Source organism: Myxine glutinosa, chromosome 7 (assembly GCF_964187855.1).
Source record: "Myxine glutinosa chromosome 7, kmMyxGlut1.1, whole genome shotgun sequence".
NCBI lineage: Eukaryota > Metazoa > Chordata > Myxini > Myxiniformes > Myxinidae > Myxine > Myxine glutinosa.
Window position 1 is genome coordinate 31,457,580 of NC_136267.1, and position 19,686 is coordinate 31,477,265.

The following is a 19,686-nucleotide window of genomic DNA, read 5'->3' on the forward strand; positions in this document are numbered from 1 at the left end:
GACGGGAAGTGATGAAGGCGTGGATGAGGGTTTCTGCAGCCACGGAGGAGAGGGATGGACGGAGACGGGCGATGTTTTTCAGGTGAAAGAAGGCTGTCTTTGTGATCTGTTTAGTGTATTTGTCGAAGGAGAGGGTTTGGTCAAAGATGATGCCAAGATTCCGGATGTGAGGGGAGGTGGATACTGGGAAACCGTCGATGTTGAGGGCAAAGTTATGGGTGGACTTGGTGAGCGTTTTTGGGCCAATGATGATTATTCCAGATTTATCACAGTTAAGTTTGAGGAAGTTGATTTGAAGCCAGGATTTTATTTCAGTGATGCAGTTTGTCAGGATAGAGTGGGTGGCGGTGGAGATGGACTTGGTGGAGATGAAAAGCTGGATGTCATCGGCGAAGCAGTGGAATTGGAGACCATGACGGCGGATTAAGTGACCGAGGGGGGACAGGTAAAGGATGAAGAGGAGGGGGCCAAGAACTGAACCTTGGGGGACACCTTGGGGGAGGGGAGCAGTGGGGGATTTGCAGTTATTGATGGAGATGAACTGACGTCTGTCAGAGAGGTATGATTTAATCCAAGAGAGGGCAGTGCCGGTAATGTTAAAGGTGGTTTCAAGTCGGGTGAGGAGGATGGTGTGATCGATGGTGTCAAAGGCGGTGCTGAGGTCGAGGAGGATGAGAATGTTGAGGTTGCCAGCGTCAGAGGAGAGGAGAAGGTCATTGGTGATTTTGAGGAGAGCAGTTTCAGTACTGTGGTTGGAGCGGAATCCGGATTGGAATGTTTCATACAGGTTATTGGCAGAGAGGTGATGTTTGAGTTGAGTGGCTACAGTGCGTTCCAAAACCTTTGACAGAAAGGGTAGGTTGGAGATGGCAGCAATTTTGAGGGATGGTGGGACGATGCCTGTAGACAGGGAGGAGTTTATTGTTGCAATGATAAGTGGAGAGAGAGCAGGAAGGGAGGCCTTGACAAAGCTGGAGGGGATGGGGTCAAGAGTGCAGGTGGCAGTTTTCATTCCGATGAGGAGTTCAGAGAGGTCAGTAGGGGAGACTGGGGAGAATTGAGACAGGGGATGGCAGGATAAGGGGGGGCAGGTGGTTTAAGGGGGAGCGGGTGCGGCGGTGGTCAAGCTGTTGTAGATGTTTTCAATTTTGCGTTGGAAGAATGAAAGGAAGGAGATGCAGTTGTCTATTGTGAATGACTGGGTGGTGGTGTTCAGGGGGCTGAGGAGTTTGTTTATTGTAGAGAAGAGTGCTTTTGGGTTTCCGGAGCCAGAGTGGATAATTTGAGAGTAGTAGGCGGAGCGGGCGCGGGAGAGGGAATCTTTATAGTGTTGTATGTGGTCCTTGCAGGCCTGGGAGTGAACTGTGAGACCTGTTTTATTGCGGAGTCTTTCAAGTTGGCGAGCACGAGTTTTCATCAGGCGGAGTTCAGGCGTAAACCAGGGAGCAGAATGGGTGAAAGAAACTGTTTTGGTTTTTATAGGCGCAAGTTTGTCAAGGCAGGAGGAGAGAGTGTGGTTGTAGTAGTCAGTGAGGTCAGAAGGGGTGTGGAGGTCAACGAAGGGAGAAGTGGACATTTTTTCAGAGAGGGTCGATGAGAATGAGGTAGGTGAAAGAGCGTTTAGCTTACGGAAGTTGATAGTGCGATAATGCCTTGGTGCTGGGGTGGGGATGTTGATGGTCAGAGTGATGGCTAGGTGGTCAGAGAGAGTGAGGTCGGAGCCAGAGAGATGGTGAAAAATTAGTCCAGTAGAGCAGACAAGGTCCAAAATGTGACCACGGTTATGGGTAGGAAAGTTGACATGTTGAGTGAGGTTAAAGCAGGTGAGTAAATCAGTGAAGTCAGTGGTTAGCGTGGAGTCAGTGGAGTCCATGTGGATATTGAAATCACCAAGGAGGAGGATTGAGGGGGAGAGGGAACATAGCTGGGTCAGAAAGTAGGAGAAGTCAGACAGGAATGATGGGTGTGGTTTGGGAGGGCGGTAGACAACAGCCATGACTGACTGTGTGTGACCAGAGAGTTTAAAAGCCAGGTGTTCAAATGATGGAGCAGATGAGATGGAGATGAGGTTGGTCTTGATGTCTTGTCGGTGATGTCTGGTGATGTCTATTGGAAAGATGTCCTTCCTTAGAAGTGCTGACCAAAACTGAATGCATTCTCGATGAGGCCTAAATTCCTATTCAGTGTTAACTGTATAAAAAACAATAACATGAAATTCCAATAGTGTTTACACTATTTTTGATTTATAATTTATCCCCCTACGAATACAACCTAAAACTCTGTTAGCCTTTAGCTGCCTGGCATTGTGCTGCCTCCCCCTCCATCCTCTGGGGCTCTTCTTATCGACCACCACCCCCAGATCCCTCTTCTGAATCACACTCTCCAAGACTGGCCCAGACATTTAAAAGTCCCTATCTTCATTATTTTACCCATCCCCAGCTCCTTACATTTCCTAATGTTATATTGCCTCTGCCAAAATTTTGCCAAATCTATGAAAGGATCAATATTTTATAGAATTTTGACCATTTCGACTCTGGGGGAAATCAAAAGAACAACAAAATTTACAGAGCAACAAAAGAAAAACATCCAGCCTCTCCACCCGACATGCAAGTAAATGCGTAATTACATTGGCTTCGTCTGTCTCATCTTCCACCTCCTCCGCACATACTAGGTGCAAATGCTCCAGGCACCTTGCATGTGTGGGACGAGAGAACAGGATATTTTGCCTCCGCACTGATTTGAGGTGTGACTGATGTATTCGTTAGGAAGGCTGAGAGGCACTACATCTGCAGGACAAAAAAAAATGAGGGTGATGTCATGGTTTAAAACAATATACATGATGTACCTGTACTCACAATTCACCTCTGGCCTACCTCTAGCCACACGATCTATAACAACCTGTAACGACTCGAGTTTGACTCGCCGAAAGCACCAGCGAAATCATTGGCATCGAACCGTTCCCCCATTTGGATAAAATACTGTAATTAACGACAATAATAATAATGCTATGAACCTCATGTGTAACGATCTAAATTTAATTAACCGGAGAAGTATAACAGGCCCAATTTGCTTGTGCTAAAATTGCTTTATGTTAATGTTATTACTCATTATTTTCATTTGTATATGTGACCTGGGAATTTACTTGCTGCATGATAAAATCCAGACCTTACAGAACGCTCATTTGAAGCAATGGAAAATGGTGGGCAGCTGCCAATGTAATATTATATAAATTGCGTTCTGGGTTGGGCATTCTACGAGGATTTATATTTATTGAGCAAGAACTTGTGGAAGGGAGGCTAAAATGAGAGATCGATAAAATGAAGAGCATGAATAATGCGAGAGAGAGAGAGAGAGAGAACGAAGCAGAGTGTCTTCATGTGCTGAGAACATTTCCTGGAGCGGGTCCACATTGTACCGAATGGAGTGTCTTCATGTGCTGAGAGCATCTCCTGGGGCGGGTCAACATTGTACCGAATGGAGTGTCTTCATGTGCTGAGGACTGAAAGTATCTCCTGGAGCAGGTCCACATTGTACCGAATGGAGTGTCTTCATGTGCTGAGAGCATCTCCTGGAGCGGGTCCACATTGTAGATCATGGAGGTCTTCATGTGCTGAGAGCATCTCCTAGAGCGGGTCCACATTGTAGATCATGGAGGTCTTCATGTGCTGAGAGCATCTCCTGGAGCAAGTCCACATTGTACCGAATGGAGTGTCTTCATGTGCTGAGGACTGAGAGTATCTCCTGGAGCAGGTCCACATTGTACCGAATGGAGTGTCTTCATGTGCTGAGAGCATCTCCTGGAGCAGGTCCACATTGTAGATCATGGAGGTCTTCATGTGCTGAGAGCATCTCCTGGAGCGGGTCCACATTGTAGATCATGGAGGTCTTCATGTGCTGAGAGCATCTCCTGGAGTGGGTCCACATTGTAGATCATGGAGGTCTTCATGTGCTGAGAGCATCTCCTGGAGCGGGTCCACATTGTAGATCATGGAGGTCTTCATGTGCTGAGAGCATCTCCTGGAGCGGGTCCACATTGTAGATCATGGAGGTCTTCATGTGCTGAGAGCATCTCCTGGAGCAGGTCCACATTGTACCGAATGGAGTGTCTTCATGTGCTGAGGACTGAGAGTATCTCCCGGAGCAGGTCCACATTGTACCGAATGGAGTGTCTTCATGTGCTAAGAGCATCTCCTGGGGCGGGTCCACATTGTACCGAATGGAGTGTCTTCATGTGCTGAGGACTGAAAGTATCTCCTGCAGCAGGTCCATATTGTACCGAAGGAAGTGTCTTCATGTGCTGAGAGCATCTCCTGGGGCGGGTCCACATTGTTCCGAATGGAGTATCTTCATGTGCTGAGGACTGAGAGTATCTCCTGGAGCAGGTCCACATTGTACCGAATGGAGTGTCTTCATGTGCTGAGGACTGAGAGCATCTCCTGGAGAGGATCCACATTGTACGGAATGGAGTGTCTTCATGTGCTGAGAGCATCTCCTGGAGCGGATCCACATTGTACGGAATGGAGTGTCTTCATGTGCTGAGAGCATCTCCTGGAGCGGGTCCACATTGTACGGAATGGAGTGTCTTCATGTGCTGAGAGCATCTCCTGGAGCGGGTCCACATTGTACGGAATGGAGTGTCTTCATGTGCTGAGAGCATCTCCTGGAGTGGATCCACAATGTACGGAATGGAGTGTCTTCATGTGCTGAGAGCATCTCCTGGAGCGGGTCCACATTGTACGGAATGGAGTGTCTTCATGTTCTGAGAGCATCTCCTGGAGCGGGTCCACATTGTACGGAATGGAGTGTCTTCATGTGCTGAGAGCATCTCCTGGAGCGGATCCACATTGTACGGAATGGAGTGTCTTCATGTGCTGAGAGCATATCCTGGAGCGGATCCACATTGTACGGAATGGAGTGTCTTCATGTGCTGAGAGCATCTCCTGGAGCGGGTCCACATTGTACAGAATTGACCAGGCTCTTCGTTGTGCTCCCAGCGCCCCCTAGAGACGAGAGGGAGGATAATTCGACGCCTGTGACGCAGCCTTCAGGAAGCTCGTTTCTGCCCATGTTTTGTCTCTAAGGCGTCAGATCTCGTTTCAAGTGACAGGTCAGTCACTAAAACTAAAAGGACCAATCGACTTGCTTGTGACTGCAGTGTCCCACCTGCTCCAAATGGAAGCTGAAAGTAACGATCAGGACCTGGGGCCTGCAGTACTGCGTTCCGGCGAGTGGGATTCGGACCTTTCTGATGAAGACGATGGACAGAGGTGGCAATGTGACGTCACTGGATCGCACGGCGTCACGGAGATATCACCGGCTGCAGGTTCTTGAACAACCCCCGCACATCGTAAACAAATACTCTCTCCCTCCGGAGAGAGCGGGTATTACTTACCAGTCTAATCAAATTAGTGCACTCCATACTTCTTTTCCCACCAGATTCTAATTCTCTCAATCTCATAATTTCTTTGCTGAAACGGAAATGTTTTGTTTGCTTTTACACGAGTCAGAAGCTATAAACGTGTATTTATACTAAAACAAGCTTTTCATACACTATTTTGTGTATAAAACCGCGATATTAATTGAACAGCTGTACAAAACAATTTATGTTCAGTGAAAACATGGACAACAGTGCTCGTGCTATACACCGCATGAAACGCATATTTAAAAACAAAGGTGGTTTATGTTTATTTTGTGTATTTATTTATATCTGAAGAGAAAGCAGATACAGTATATAGAGTTTATTTTTAACAAGGTAGAATAACAAACTGTCAGAATGCCACAGGCTCATCCAAGCATTCTTGAGTTGGAAGCATACATGTTGACGACTGACCCGAACTCGAACCTGAACAGTGAGGTAATGTCGCTCTGGAAATGGCTCGGCTGAAGGGTCTGCCTGTTTTCCACGCGATATAAGAAGAGGCGGTGCTGGACCAGTGGTGTCGAGTGGCTTGGCCTGGAATTGATTTTCTTTCGTGAAGTAAAATAATCGACCGACGTACTCCGTTTACCAACATCCAGAGAAAATTATATGTCTGTACTATTTCTAAGTGCAGAGATTAAAATCGATACTATAAAAAGCCATCCATGTCGGTCTGTCTGTGTAAAGAGTTACCGTACACGACGCACTTGTCTCTTTATTACGTACTGTTTGAACGTCAGTGTCTGACGTGGCTTGGATGGAATCTTGTACCGAATGGAATCCATGCCATCCATCCAAGCTACCAGGCACAATGTTGAGACCATGCCATCCATCCAAGCCACCAGGCACAAGGTTGAGACCATGCCATCCATGCAAGCCACCAGGCACAAGGTTGAGACCATGCCATCCATGCAAGCCACCAGGCACAAGGTTGAGACCATGCCATCCATGCAAGCCACCAGGCACAAGGTTGGGACCATGCCATCCATGCAAGCCACCAGGCACAAGGTTGAGACCATGCCATCCACCCAACCACCAGGCACAATGTTGAGACCATGACATCCATCCAAGCCACCAGGCACAAGGTTGAGAACATGCCATCCATCCAAGCCACCATGCACAATGTTGAGACCATGACATCCATCCAAGCCACCAGGCACAAGGTTGTGAACATGCCATCCATTCAAGCCACCAGGCACAAGATTGAGACCATGCCATCCATCCTAGCCACCAGGCACAAGGTTGAGACAATGCCATCCATCCAAGCCACCAGGCACAAGGTTGAGACCATGCCATCCATCCAAGCCACCCACACGAGGTTGAGACCATGCCATCCATCCAAGCCACCAGGCACAAGTTTGAGACCATGCCGTCCATCCATCCAAGCCACCAGGCACAAGGTTGAGACCATGTCATCCATCCAAGCCACCAGGCACAATGTTGAGACCATGCCACCCATCCAAGCCACCAGGCATAAGGTTGGGACCATGCCATCCATGGAGTGGATCTATGCAAGCCACCAGGCACAAGGTTGAGACCATGCCATCCATGCAAGCCACCAGGCACAAGGTTGAGACCATGCCATCCATCCAAGCCACCAGGCACAAGGTTGAGACCATGTCATCCATCCAAGCCACCAGGCACAAGGTTGAGACCATGCCATCCATCCAAGCCACCAGGCACAAGGTTGAGACCATGCCATCCATCCAAGCCACCCACACGAGGTTGAGACCATGCCATCCATCCAAGCCACCAGGCATAAGGTTGGGACCATGCCATCCATGGAGTGGATCTATGCAAGCCACCAGGCACAAGGTTGAGACCATGCCATCCATGCAAGCCACCAGGCACAAGGTTGAGACCATGCCATCCATCCAAGCCACCAGGCACAAGGTTGAGACCATGTCATCCATCCAATCCACCAGGCACAATGTTGAAACCATACCATCCATCCAAGCCACCAGGTACAATGTTGAGACCATGCCACCCATCCAAGCCACCAGGCACAGGATTGAGACCATGCCATCCATCCAAGCCACCAGGCACAAGGTTGGGACCATGCCATCCATGTAAGCCACCAGGCACAAGGTTGAGACCATGTCATCCATCCAAGCCACCCAGCACAAGGTTGAGACCATGCCATCCATGCAAGCCACCAGGCACAATGTTGAGACCATGCCATCCATGCAAGCCACCAGGCACAAGGTTGAGACCATGCCATCCATGCAAGCCACCAGGCATAAGGTTGAGACCATGCCATCCATCCAAGCCACAAGGCACAAGGTTGAGACCATGTCATCCATCCAAGCCACGAGGCACAAGGTTGAGGCCATGCCATCCATCCAAGCCACCAGGCACAAGGTTGGGACCATGCCATCCATGCAAGCCACCAGGCACAAGGTTGAGACCATGTCATCCATCCAAGCCACGAGGCACAAGGTTGAGGCCATGCCATCCATCCAAGCCACCAGGCACAAGGTTGGGACCATGCCATCCATGCAAGCCACCAGGCACAAGGTTGAGACCATGCCAACCATCAAAGCCGAGTAAGTGTTGCATGAACAGAGAGATTGCTAGAACCATGAATGGCTTTGCCAGAATAACAGATGAAGAATTGGTGGATGATGGCAAAATGAAATACTCGGTGGAGTGTATACCTCCACCAGGCTGAACAGTTTACATGTTATATCCCACTGATAGGCCGGATCTGCATCTGCACCTGAACCAAAATGTAATCCGCTTGTTCTTGGCACCTAACAACTCATCCACCAAGTTTCGTCCACCTTCGGTGGCGTATGTAATGACCCAGCTAAAATAAGACTTTTAAAAAAGTGATGCTTCTGCAAAGTTTCACACCCGTAAGTCGTAAAACAATTTTGCGAGGTTGTACTGATCTTGGCAAAAGGTTAGAATAATGAGAAAGTTGTTGGCGGAAAACCCCATGCATGTGAGTGCAGCAAGTGCAAATGGTCAATAAATAATGGGAAAACAATGTATGGAATCAAGAGAACGTGGAACGAGGTATGCTGTCCGCCATAGGAAGCAAGGAGAAGCTGCCATTTCAGGGTTAACCCCTCGTCAGAGCAAAAAATGTCAGGAAAATGTGACAAAATCTTCAGAATTGATCACTGGGCATTTTGCATCACAAAAACTTTACAGTGTGGTCCAGCAAGGAAAAATATGGTTATAGTATGTCCCGATGTTTTTTAAGTGCACCATGTGTTAACGATTAATTAATTATCAATGGCAGACAGAAAGAGTTCAAGGAAATTGAAAGGAAAGGTTCTGATGTCATGTGTAATGCTGGCCTACCTTTACTGTCTGGAAGCGGTGGCACTGACAGGGAGCCAACAACAAAGGCTGCAGGTTTGTGAGAACAATTGGGTCAAGAGCATTGCGGGAGTGAAGAGGGTGGATAGAAGGAGGATGGATGAACTGAGGGAGGAGATTGGTGTGCAGATGAGCTTGACGGGGAGATTGGTGAAATGCTGGATAAGGATGGGCTGGACATTTGGTGTGGATGGGGGAAGAAAGAATGGCAAAGTGTTAGTTTGAGGGAAGAAGGTAGGAGGAAAAGAGGTAGACCACAGTTGAGATGGAAGGATTGTGTGAGGAGAGATAACAACAAGCTGGGGTTAGTTTGAAAGTGGAGAGAGTTGGCTGAGGACAGAGGGATGTGGAGGAGTGTCATGGTGAAGGCAGGGCAGAAGCTTGGTACCATTGAACCTCGCCCCTTATAAAGGGAAGAGGGGGAGAAGATGTGTGTTCCAGAGACGAGATGTTCCATGGACCACTCTCATCCGTAGGGCCCTGCAGCAGGGAGTTCCGATACTGGTTAATATCATATATTTACAGTATTCCATATATGATTTAATGTTGTTTTGCAATTGGGGCATACATTTAAACAATAGATTGTATGTATTCACACGATTAATAAATGATGATGCTTTTGCTAAATAACCATCATGAAACCCGTCATGTTTGTCCAGGTTGTTCTGCTCGCCGGCAGTGCCCTTTAGGTGATGGCAGCATCATCATTCACTTTGACTTGGACTGCTTCTATGCACAAGTGGAAATGTTGAAGAACCCAGAACTGCGAAATGTACCCTTGGGTGAGATAGACTCATATCAACTGTTGGTTTCTCTCAAGGCTAATAAAGTTGATGCCTGAAAAGGTAATTAAGCCTCCCCCTGTAGGATAAGGGTGGAGGATTATACCTGTTGTAGGGTTTGTTTATACAATTCGTGCCCTAGTTTTAAACGGTACCCCAGATAGACTATAGGCCCTGCCCATCATATCCCTTCAGAAAAAAATATTCTTGTGTTCCACTCCTTTGCAGAGGATTAAATCTGGTTGTGGCGAACGTTTCAGGTGATGATTTTTTGGTACCACCAAAAGGAACGACATATTTTTCTCGAGATGGTATGGCCCGTTGCTGCGTCTTCTTCGCAGATGATGTTGACGCTGGCTCTGCTGTAGTTGGTGTTTGCATCTGTGTATGTTTAATGGCGATACCATCAGTGTTGTGAGTTGACCCCTTCCCCGACAGCGTTTCAGCTTCTAAATCGTTGTTGTCCCATCCCAGTGTTGTAAAGATGCCAGTCTGCAGACACAATGGTAGAGAATTATAGGCCCTGCTTATCTGCTGCTGAGCCAATGCAGTGTCGTGCTCCCTATTAGTTGTGCAGAGCCACTCAAATCTCTGACTGCCATGGCCAGGGATGTATGCTTTGGCATTGACTTTTTTCCTTTCAAAGCCAAGTAGACAATGTCTTGCGATATGTTCAGGATTTGATGACTCCTCCAAAATTGGTGTCTTCTTCGAGATCGTCAGAGACACCAACAACCCACGCTAAAAAGTTAAAGAGCTGTGCAGGAATGACCTTTCGAGCAATATCGAGCGTCAGATCAGATGATGATGGCGGCCATGGTAATGTAACTGATGGGATTTGTTCCATTACTTGTCGTAGATCACATGCTGATGTGTATCAATCCCGTAGAGTACTGCTGGTAGTAAGCACCTGTGCAGTCGTAGGCTAGCCCTTCTTCTCAAGGTTCTCAGTTCTGTTTGATGTTTCATCAGGTTCATCTGAATGGCATTCACTATCTGGCATGTCGGTATCAGTTCCTGTATATGTGTCAGTGTCAGGCCGAGTTGCTTCTTCCACCAGATCTTCTGTAGAGAGGCTGTCGACATATACAAATTCACTTTCATTCTGTCTACTTGGTTTATGGAAGTACAACAGAAGGTACTCCCTCTGTAATCTCTGCTTTAAGTTCCAGGTTTGGGAGATTGTTGCATCCAACGTTATCAATGTCGTGTGCAGCTTTGATGAATAGCTTATTTAACTTAAGTTAATTGGAGGATCTGTTTGTCCTTTATTACCTTGCCATCAATTGCAATTGCACATAATTTGGCGAAAGCTTTTAAATGCAGTTCCACCTTTTCACCTTTGGTTGTTGTCTGGTCAGAAACAGCATCAACGATCTGTGGCAACTGGGGTGGTAATGCATACTTCAATAGCTACACAATGTTGTTTTTCGGTGTGTGGCAACAGATGTGCGTTCACCAATTCACACGGTGCTAAACATTCAGGGCGTCTTTTATGATTGTCGTCCGTTGTGTATTGTGTTGTACGGCAGATGATGCATACTTTTGGTAGAACATGACGCCTACCTGTTGGTGGGTGGCACAATTCAGAACTACAACGTAATGTCCTTCTTTTCTTAAAAAAAAGGCCTCGATGGTTCTCCGCACTCTGGGTTTGCAATTCCATTGGCAGCTAAAAGAAGAAAAACTAGAACAATGCGACTGTGTCGCCAATATGCCTCCACATAGTCCCACAACGGGTAGATGCCATCATTCACTATCCTAAAAATAAACAAGTTTGATTTAAATCCCTTCAGCTGTTCTCAAGTATTACATTTTTACCAGACATGACAGGTTTCACATCGATCGGTGAAGCAGTTTCACAGAAGGGATTTTTTTATATATCAGCTTTCAAGCTAATATGGCTGCCATACCACATGACATATGACCTTAAAAAATGTACACTGCATATGTATGGGTAGGGGATCACGTTTGTGAAGTTTTGTGTTGATCGGATAAGGTTCGTTTTCCTATCCAAGATGGCTGCCAAACCACGTGACCTACGATATCATCATTTTCAAACTATATGCAACAGTGCTGTTAGATGATGTTTGTAAAATTTTGCTTCGATAGGGTGAGCGGTTTCAGAGATATAATTATTTAATATTTTCCTTTAATCCAATATGGCTGCCAAACCATGTGACCTATGATGTCATAAATTTAATATTTCAATACAAATGGGTCGTAGATCATGTGCATGCAATTTCAGATTTTTAGGATCAGGAATTTGATTAAAACATTTTTGGCTGGTATACCACTTTACCTATGATGTCATCTTTAGCATTGTTTTGTTCCCCATTGGGAGTACTTGACAATGTGCCAAGTTTAAATTTTTTCCATTCAGCAGTTTCCGAGAAATCCTTTTTTCATTATTTACTTTTAATCCAAGATGGCTGCCATACCACGCGACCTATGACATCACAATTATCATAAAACATTCTGCATGGGTGTCACTCCTACCCTGAAAGTTTAGTCTCAATCGGACATTATGGTTGCTGAGAAAAACGAGGTTTAACCCATATGGACGGACGGACGGAAGGAAGGACGGACGGAAGGACGGACGGACAACCTGAAAACACAATGCCTTTTGGCGACGAAGTCGCCGGAGGCATAAAAAAGAGCAGATAACTTATTAAGAATTTTGAATATTTCCTATAATCCTGAAGAAACAAAATCAGTGCAGCACACACATGCACCAGGTGAATTTTTATGGCATAGCCCATAGGGCAAAGCCGTCTAGAACAGTGTTTGTCTATCTGTATGTCCCCTCCAACGTACACCAATCATACTTCAAACTACACCAAACGTATCATACTTAATCATAGCTGAGGATCTGGTCACATGACAGGGCGGGTTAGGGTGATGTGATGTCATTACGGCGGTACGGCGGCTGACTCCATACACTGATATTTTGAACCCAATTTCATTCAGGCCTGACATATCGTCGAACCTGTCATATATCACAATCGCCATGCTCTACCTTTACGTATTTCATTCAGTGTGAAACACAAACAAACCGATTTTAAAAATTACCATCAAATATCGAAAGCATCGGCGTTACGGATCTTCCAACGACACAGTACGTATAGGCCTTTAGGCTTCATGCCTCACCTTCAGGCTGCTTCGGACAAAGCTTCGGATGTCGGATGCTTCGGATGCTTCGGATGTTTCTTAATACAGTAGTGTTGTTTTCATGATAAGAATAATAATAATAATAATTACGTTAACCCTGATAATATAGTAAATATAACCGTAACACTGCAGTCCCTTTGTCGTTATTGCAAAGTTTCTAGATTGAAGTGGTGTATGGTTGGTTCATTGTTGACTCGAAACGTGGAATAAACCAGTGTCTCAATGCAAAAATAAAATTAATACCTATATTATTTGCGAACTGGTATCCCCACCCAGGTCATACTATCCTCTTCACTAAAGTATCAAACAAGTCCAGCTACGCTGCTGTTAGACTTTCAGTCTTGTTTTTTTGTATCAGGTTTCCCCCCACAAGTTAATTTTTTTTTTGCATTCTGATTTTTCTTTTAATTCCAACTTAACGTTGATCACCAAAACAAGAAAATTTAAATTAGAACAAGCTGAAAACCACGGACTCATGTTGTTGGTAATTGTAATTTGTCAATAAAAATGAAATAAACAAACAAATGTACTTTACCAGGATTACAAATCATAACAATAGGTGTTCGTAAGGTGTTCGTAAGCACACATGTGCACGTATGTATGTCAATTGACACGTTTAAGCGAGGTGTTTTATAACGCCACCTGGCCGTGCCGTTATATTAACATCCGTACATATACTTGCACATGGTCTCCAATGTAAACATTTTAAACTTGTTGGGCTACTGCCAAACATCTTGGAGAAAAAAGTACCGACAAAGTCTCTTGTAACCAAAATCATCTTGATTTTTTTTGCTACCCTTCCCATTAAAAAGGTAGACACTTCTAGACGACATAACCTCGGCCTACATATTTCTATCTTTCTCATTGACATATAAAATCAATAGCAAAACCACCATATAAGTACCTTGATCAATATTATTTTGTACGACTGAGCTTTTCCAAACAGCATCACAGGTATTTGTGTAAACTTTCACTAATAATAATTTATCTATTATAAATGGATAAGGTGTGTGTGTGTGTGTGTGTGTGTGTGTGTGTGTGTGTGTGTGTGTGTGTGTGTGTGTGTGTGTGTGTGTGTGTGTGCCATACTTTTTGTGTCTATTAATTAATTACGTGCTATTGAATTGTACCTTTTAACTCTTTAGACTACTGAGACCCCTTCGATCTTTGAAGATCCTCAAGACTCCAAAGACCCAGAGGACTCAAAAGTCCCCGAGGATCCAAAATATCCAGATGCAAAATATCCAGATGACCCAAAGGTGCCCGAGGACCCAAAAGTTCCCAAGGAACCAAAAGACCCCGAGGAACCAAAAGACCCCGAGGAACCAAAAGACCCCGAGGACCCAGATGACCTAAAAGTCCCCAAGACCCAAAAACCCAAAAGTTCCTGAGAACCAAAAGACCCAGATGACCCAAAATCCCCGATGACCCAAAAGACCCAGTAGACCCAAAAGTCCCCGATGACCCAAATTACCCAGAGGACCCAAAAGACCCAGAGGACCCAAAAGACTGAAAAGCTCCGATCACCCAAAAGACTCCAACCAAAAAGGACCCAAAGGACCCCCCACGTCCGGTAGGCAGATATGCCACAAGTCAGTGAAGATCAATGAAAATTTGGTCCAATGGACCAACGGGCCATCCAGTACAATATTATAAAGCCTAGGTCCAGCACTACATGTTTATGACATAGAAAGTGACTGAAGGACTTAAAATTTTAAAACATCAAGCAGAATCAATTGTATTCGTAGTCATACAATTCCGTTGGCTTTATGATCAATGTGAAATATTTTTGTGCTAAGCTTAAAATCATACATGAGGTAAACTTGAAGTTCAGCGAAATTCAATCATATAATGGCAAACAATCGTTTGCAATTAACAAAAAATCGGTCTACCTGCAACACATGCATCTTCCTGCTTCTTTTTTGCGGCCAAACCCCGTTTCTGCTTCGATGAATCAGGGGAAAAAAATTTCAATGAAAATCAGAATATCTTATCATAGCAATGTCTGGTATAGGACTAGCGGTCATAGCGGTGGGGCCATGGTCTTGCACAAAGAACTTTGCTATTTAAGCCTGATTTCCAACTAAATCTTGCCAAATCTTAACACGATGTAAGAAAAATAAAACTACAAACGTGGACCACATTGAGTCTTTGAATGGTGTGAATTCAGTTTCGGTAACCCCAAAATTGGGGAAATAACTCCATAAATTGGGGAAATAACCATAAATTGGGGAAATAACCCCAAGATTGGGGAAATAACTCCATAAATTGGGGGAATAACTCCATAAATTGGGGAAATAACTCAATAAATTGGGGGAATAACTCCATAAATTGGGGAAATAACTCCATAAATTGGGGAAATAACTCCATAAATTGGGGAAATAACTCCATAAATTGGGGGGAATAACCCCAAAATTGGGGAAATAACTCCATAAATTGGGGGAAATAACTCCATAAATTGGGGAAATAACCCCAAAATTGGGGAAATAACCCCAAAATTGGGTAAATAACTCCATAAATTGGGGGAATAACTCCATAAATTGGGGGAATAACTCCATTAATTGGGGAAATAACTCCATAAATTGGGGAAATAACTCCATAAATTGGGGAAATACTCCATAAATTGGAGGAAATAACTCCATAAATTGGGGGAATAACTCCATAAATTGGGGGAATAACTCCATAAATTGGGGAAATAACTCCATAAATTGGGGGAATAACTCCATAAATTGGGGAAATAACTCCATAAATTTGGGGAAATAACCCCAAAATTGGGGAAATAACTCCATAAATTGGGAGAATTACTCAAAACAAAATTGATTTTCACAGCCATGATATTTGGCTTGCTCACAGCTGTAGATCTGGACGTGGTAACGATCATGGGCATCACATTACGAGCTGCAGCTTTACGTTTCGGTTCCGCGTAATCCCATAACTCTCTAAACGGCTCTTCTAATTGGATGATTACCGCGCACACGGATATGAGCATTATTTAATTTTTAAGTGATTCTTCACCAATGATTGAGAGGACTAAAACCAACATGTAGCAGGATATCTCAAAAGGTTATGGATGGATATGGACAAAACTTGGTGGACAGATTGTGTGTGTGACAAGGAAGAATCGATTCGATTTTGGTGAAGATCCGGATCCGGATAGTAGAGTGTTTTTAAATGAGTCTTCACCATAGGGAAATCGGGACAAAAACGATATATAGAAGGATATTTCAAAAAGTTGTTACGGATGACTTTGATTAAATGTGATTCTGTATTGTGATCGTCTGGTCTACTCTGGGATACAAAATGTAAACTGTCCACCTGGTGGAGGTATGCTCTCTATACTGAGTGCCGTTCTAGTTTGTTTGTTTTTTAGTTTTTTTTTTTTGCATTACTTTAAGACTCATGGAGGAGTTTGTACATTAATTAACTACAGGACAGACATTAGTAGACATTAATGTACTTTTACATGAATTGCAGAGACATGAGTAGACAATGGACAAACACATATCGTATATAGGATTTGAAATTGGGATCCCCACATGACGAGTCACGAGTTCAGATGGGTACACGATCAGGCCAAAGGGAAAATAGCATGCCACTTATCACCGTTCCCTCGGCTCATCTTACTCCTATTCTTTCCCATTACTCCCTCCCTATACTTCTCCCTATTCGCTCCCCTCCCTATACTTCTCCCTATTCGCTCCCCTTCCTTTCTCTTTTTGTACACCGCTCCTTTCCTATGCCATCTCCAGGCGCTGCATAACGTCATTGCCGGGCACCGAAGGGGACTCGACAATGACGCACGCTGAAAGGGAGTACTCAGTTTTCACTCTGGTTGTTTTTGTACACTGCTCCTTTCCTATGCCATCTCCAGGCGCTGCATAACGTCATTACTGGGCACCGAAGGGGGCTCGACAATGACGCACGCTGAAAGGGAGTACTCAGTTTTCACTCTGGTTGTTTTTGTACACTGCTCCTTTCCTATGCCATCTCCAGGCGCTGCATAACGTCATTACTGGGCACCGAAGGGGGCTCGACAATGACGCACGCTCAAAGGGAGTACTCAGTTTGCACTCTGGTTGTTTGTTTGTTACCCTCGCCAGAGGAGAGGGTATTGCATTTGAGTCCGTTTGTTACTTACCAGAAAAGATTCCGGCAAGTATGTTGGTTGGTTGGTTTGTCTGTCTGTCTGTTTGTCAGTCTGTCTGTTTGTGCGCAGTACTACGTCTACATCATTGCACATAGCATCGCCATACTTTACACACATATTTGCCTTGCCCTGGAATAGACTCTGCCCAATTTTTAACTCTCTAGGCCCAATACCTCCATCATGACGTCATAATTCGACAAGTACAAAACATCATCCAATCAAGATGCAATTTCTTGAGCGCCATGTCGGCATAAACTGGTGGAGTAAAACAATAATGATGACGTCATCGGTCACGTGGTTCAGCCGCCATCTTGGAAAAACCGAAAAATTTTGCACCTCTATATCTCCGAAAGTGCTGAATAGAAAAAATTGAGATTTGGCTCATTGTAAAGAACTCTCCATGGGGAATAAAATATGTTAATGATGATGTCATAGATGCCTCCATTATGACGTCATAATTTGACAAGTACAAAACTTCATCCGATCAAGATGAAATTTCTTGAGCATAATCTAGGAATAAATTAGTTTAGAAAACAAATAATGATGACGTCATCGATCACGTGGTTCGGCCGCCATATTTTTAATTCCGGCAAGTCCTCGGTCTCTGATCGATTTTTCATTTGTCTGTTTGTTTGTTTGTTTGTCTGTTTGTCCGCACAGAATAAATATGATTTTCTCTGCAACCATTGGTCCGATTGACAGGAAATTTTCACCATAGGTTCAACTCCACCTGTAGAATTTTTTTAATGATAATTATGATGTCATAGGCCACGTGGTTCGGCTGCCATCTTGGGAAAATCGAAAAACTTTGCACCTCTATATCTCCGAAAGCGCTGAATAGAAAAATTTGAGACATGGCTCATTGTAAAGAACTCTCCATAGGGAATAAAATTTGGTAATGATGATGTCATAGGTGCCTCCATATGACGTCATAATTCACAAGTACAAAACTTCATCCAATCATGATGAAATTTCTTGAGCGCCATGTCAGCATAAACTGGCAGGGGGGAAAAAAAAAAATGACGTCATCGGTCACGTGGTGCGGCCGCCATATTTGTTTTACACAAAAGCCTTAAAAACCACTGAAAATACATCCTGGCGAGGGTTTGCAATCTCTGATTGCTCTTTCTTGTTTGCTTTCTTGTTTTCTTGTTTGTTTTCTTGTTTGTTTTCTTGTTTGTTTGTTTGTCCGGGCAATATCTCAGCCATCATTTGAGCTGGGAAGCTGAAATTTGGGCACAACAGTGAGTAATTACTTTGTCAAAAACGTATTTTTTGTTTTTTGATTAATCAATAAATTGATTAGTTACTTACTTATTATCGATTGATTAAGTACTTATATATTTCCTTTCTCTTCTGGCCATTATCTCAGGCACCTTTTGAGCTAAGAAACTGATATTTGGACATGCCAGTGACCAAGTGATTTGGCTGTAAAGGCTATTTTTGATTTATTGATTAATCAATTAATTATTTAATTATTCGATGAATGACTTAATTAATTATTTTTTTAAGTTACAGATTCGGATGAAATGGTGGTGGCTTATGTATTCTATTAGCCAATTAATTAATTATTTTTTTTAACGATTATTATTTATTTATTTTCATTATTAATCATTTATTTATTTTCTTTCTCATCTGGGCAATATCTCAGGCACCCTTTGAGCGAGGAAGTTGATATTTGGACATGACAATGACCAAGTGATTTGGCTGTTAAGGGTATTTTTTATTTATTGATGAATAAATTAATTATTCAATTTTTTTTATTAATGATTTATTTAATTAAATTTCTAAAAGTTACATCTTCGGATGAAGCACTAGTGGTTTAGCTATGTTATTAACCAATTGATTAAGAAAATATTTTATTACAATCTTTTATTGATTTTAATTATGCAATTAATCCATCTATTATTGTGCACCTCTCCCTCCCAATACAGTCTCTATGAGCTGCACGACGGTATTGCTGGGTGCCAAAGGTGCCCCGGCAATGCCGCGCTGGAGGATATTTATTTATTTGGCATGTGGGCGGTGTACTTTGGATGTATCTGTACTTGTTGCTCTTCTTGTTTTTCTTAATTACCCTGTGCCATCTACCCCACCCCATCCCTTTGTCCATGTAATTTGTAAACACACCTCTATCGATTCATGGAGCAGCTGGAATTGTAGGAAACAAACGAGACGCAAACATCCTGAAAGATGTTTTTTAATGGGGGGAAGTTGTTGGGGAGGAAAGGCGGTGATGGGTAGAAGATAGTTAGAAGAAAGGGTTTTTATTGTCCTTTTAAAAGCTCATGTGGAGGAAAGTAATTTGAAAAATACATGGAACACGTAGCTAAAAATGCAAATACTGCCAAGCACATGCCGGCTGTATCATCTTCACCATAACATGTCTTGTAGTTGCAGATTTTTCGATTTTAAATCTATGTACAGTATCTCGATAGCTTCTTGGTTAGATGGGTGTACATTGAGCCAAAATCCACTCCATACTCTGATATTCTCCCTCTAATTTCCTGGATTCAGTCGAAGCAATGGGAAATGGCCGAGGTTAGAATGCCAGCAGGATTCTCACTTTGCTCTGAAAACATAAACGTTCGATTGTCCGAAGACACAAGGCCAAATATTCCCATAGCAGATACTGGAAGTAAAATTGAGAATGAATATTTTAAAGACAATTTTCAGGGAAATTTATGTTTTTGCAGGTGTACAACAGAAGTATCTGGTGGTTACCTGTAATTACGTGGCAAGGCGGATGGGCGTGAACAAGCTGACGAGTGTGGCAGCAGCCAGAGAGAGGTGCCCCAGCCTGGTGCTGGTCAGTGGAGAGGATCTCACTCACTACC

At 43.9% G+C, this 19,686-nt stretch overlaps 1 protein-coding gene across 5 annotated transcripts in view; it reads left to right on the top strand.

Moving 5' to 3' along the window:
* Positions 1-5,002: 5,002 nt before the first annotated feature.
* Positions 5,003-19,686, top strand: part of POLI (DNA polymerase iota) — a 36,587-nt gene continuing 21,903 nt past the window's right edge. For 2 of the 5 annotated variants that reach the window (XM_068121989.2, XM_068121990.2), the window contains exons 1-3: positions 5,044-5,323; positions 9,409-9,531; positions 19,546-19,686. The exon at positions 19,546-19,686 is cut by the window's right edge and continues 24 nt beyond it. In XM_068121989.2, the coding sequence (XP_067978090.2) occupies positions 5,173-5,323; positions 9,409-9,531; positions 19,546-19,686 (415 nt within the window). In that variant the 5' untranslated portion in view covers positions 5,044-5,172. Of the gene's footprint in view, positions 5,324-9,408; positions 9,532-19,545 lie in introns of all 5 variants that reach the window. The other 3 variants (XM_078781389.1, XM_078781388.1, XM_078781390.1) reach the window with 3 other exon arrangements.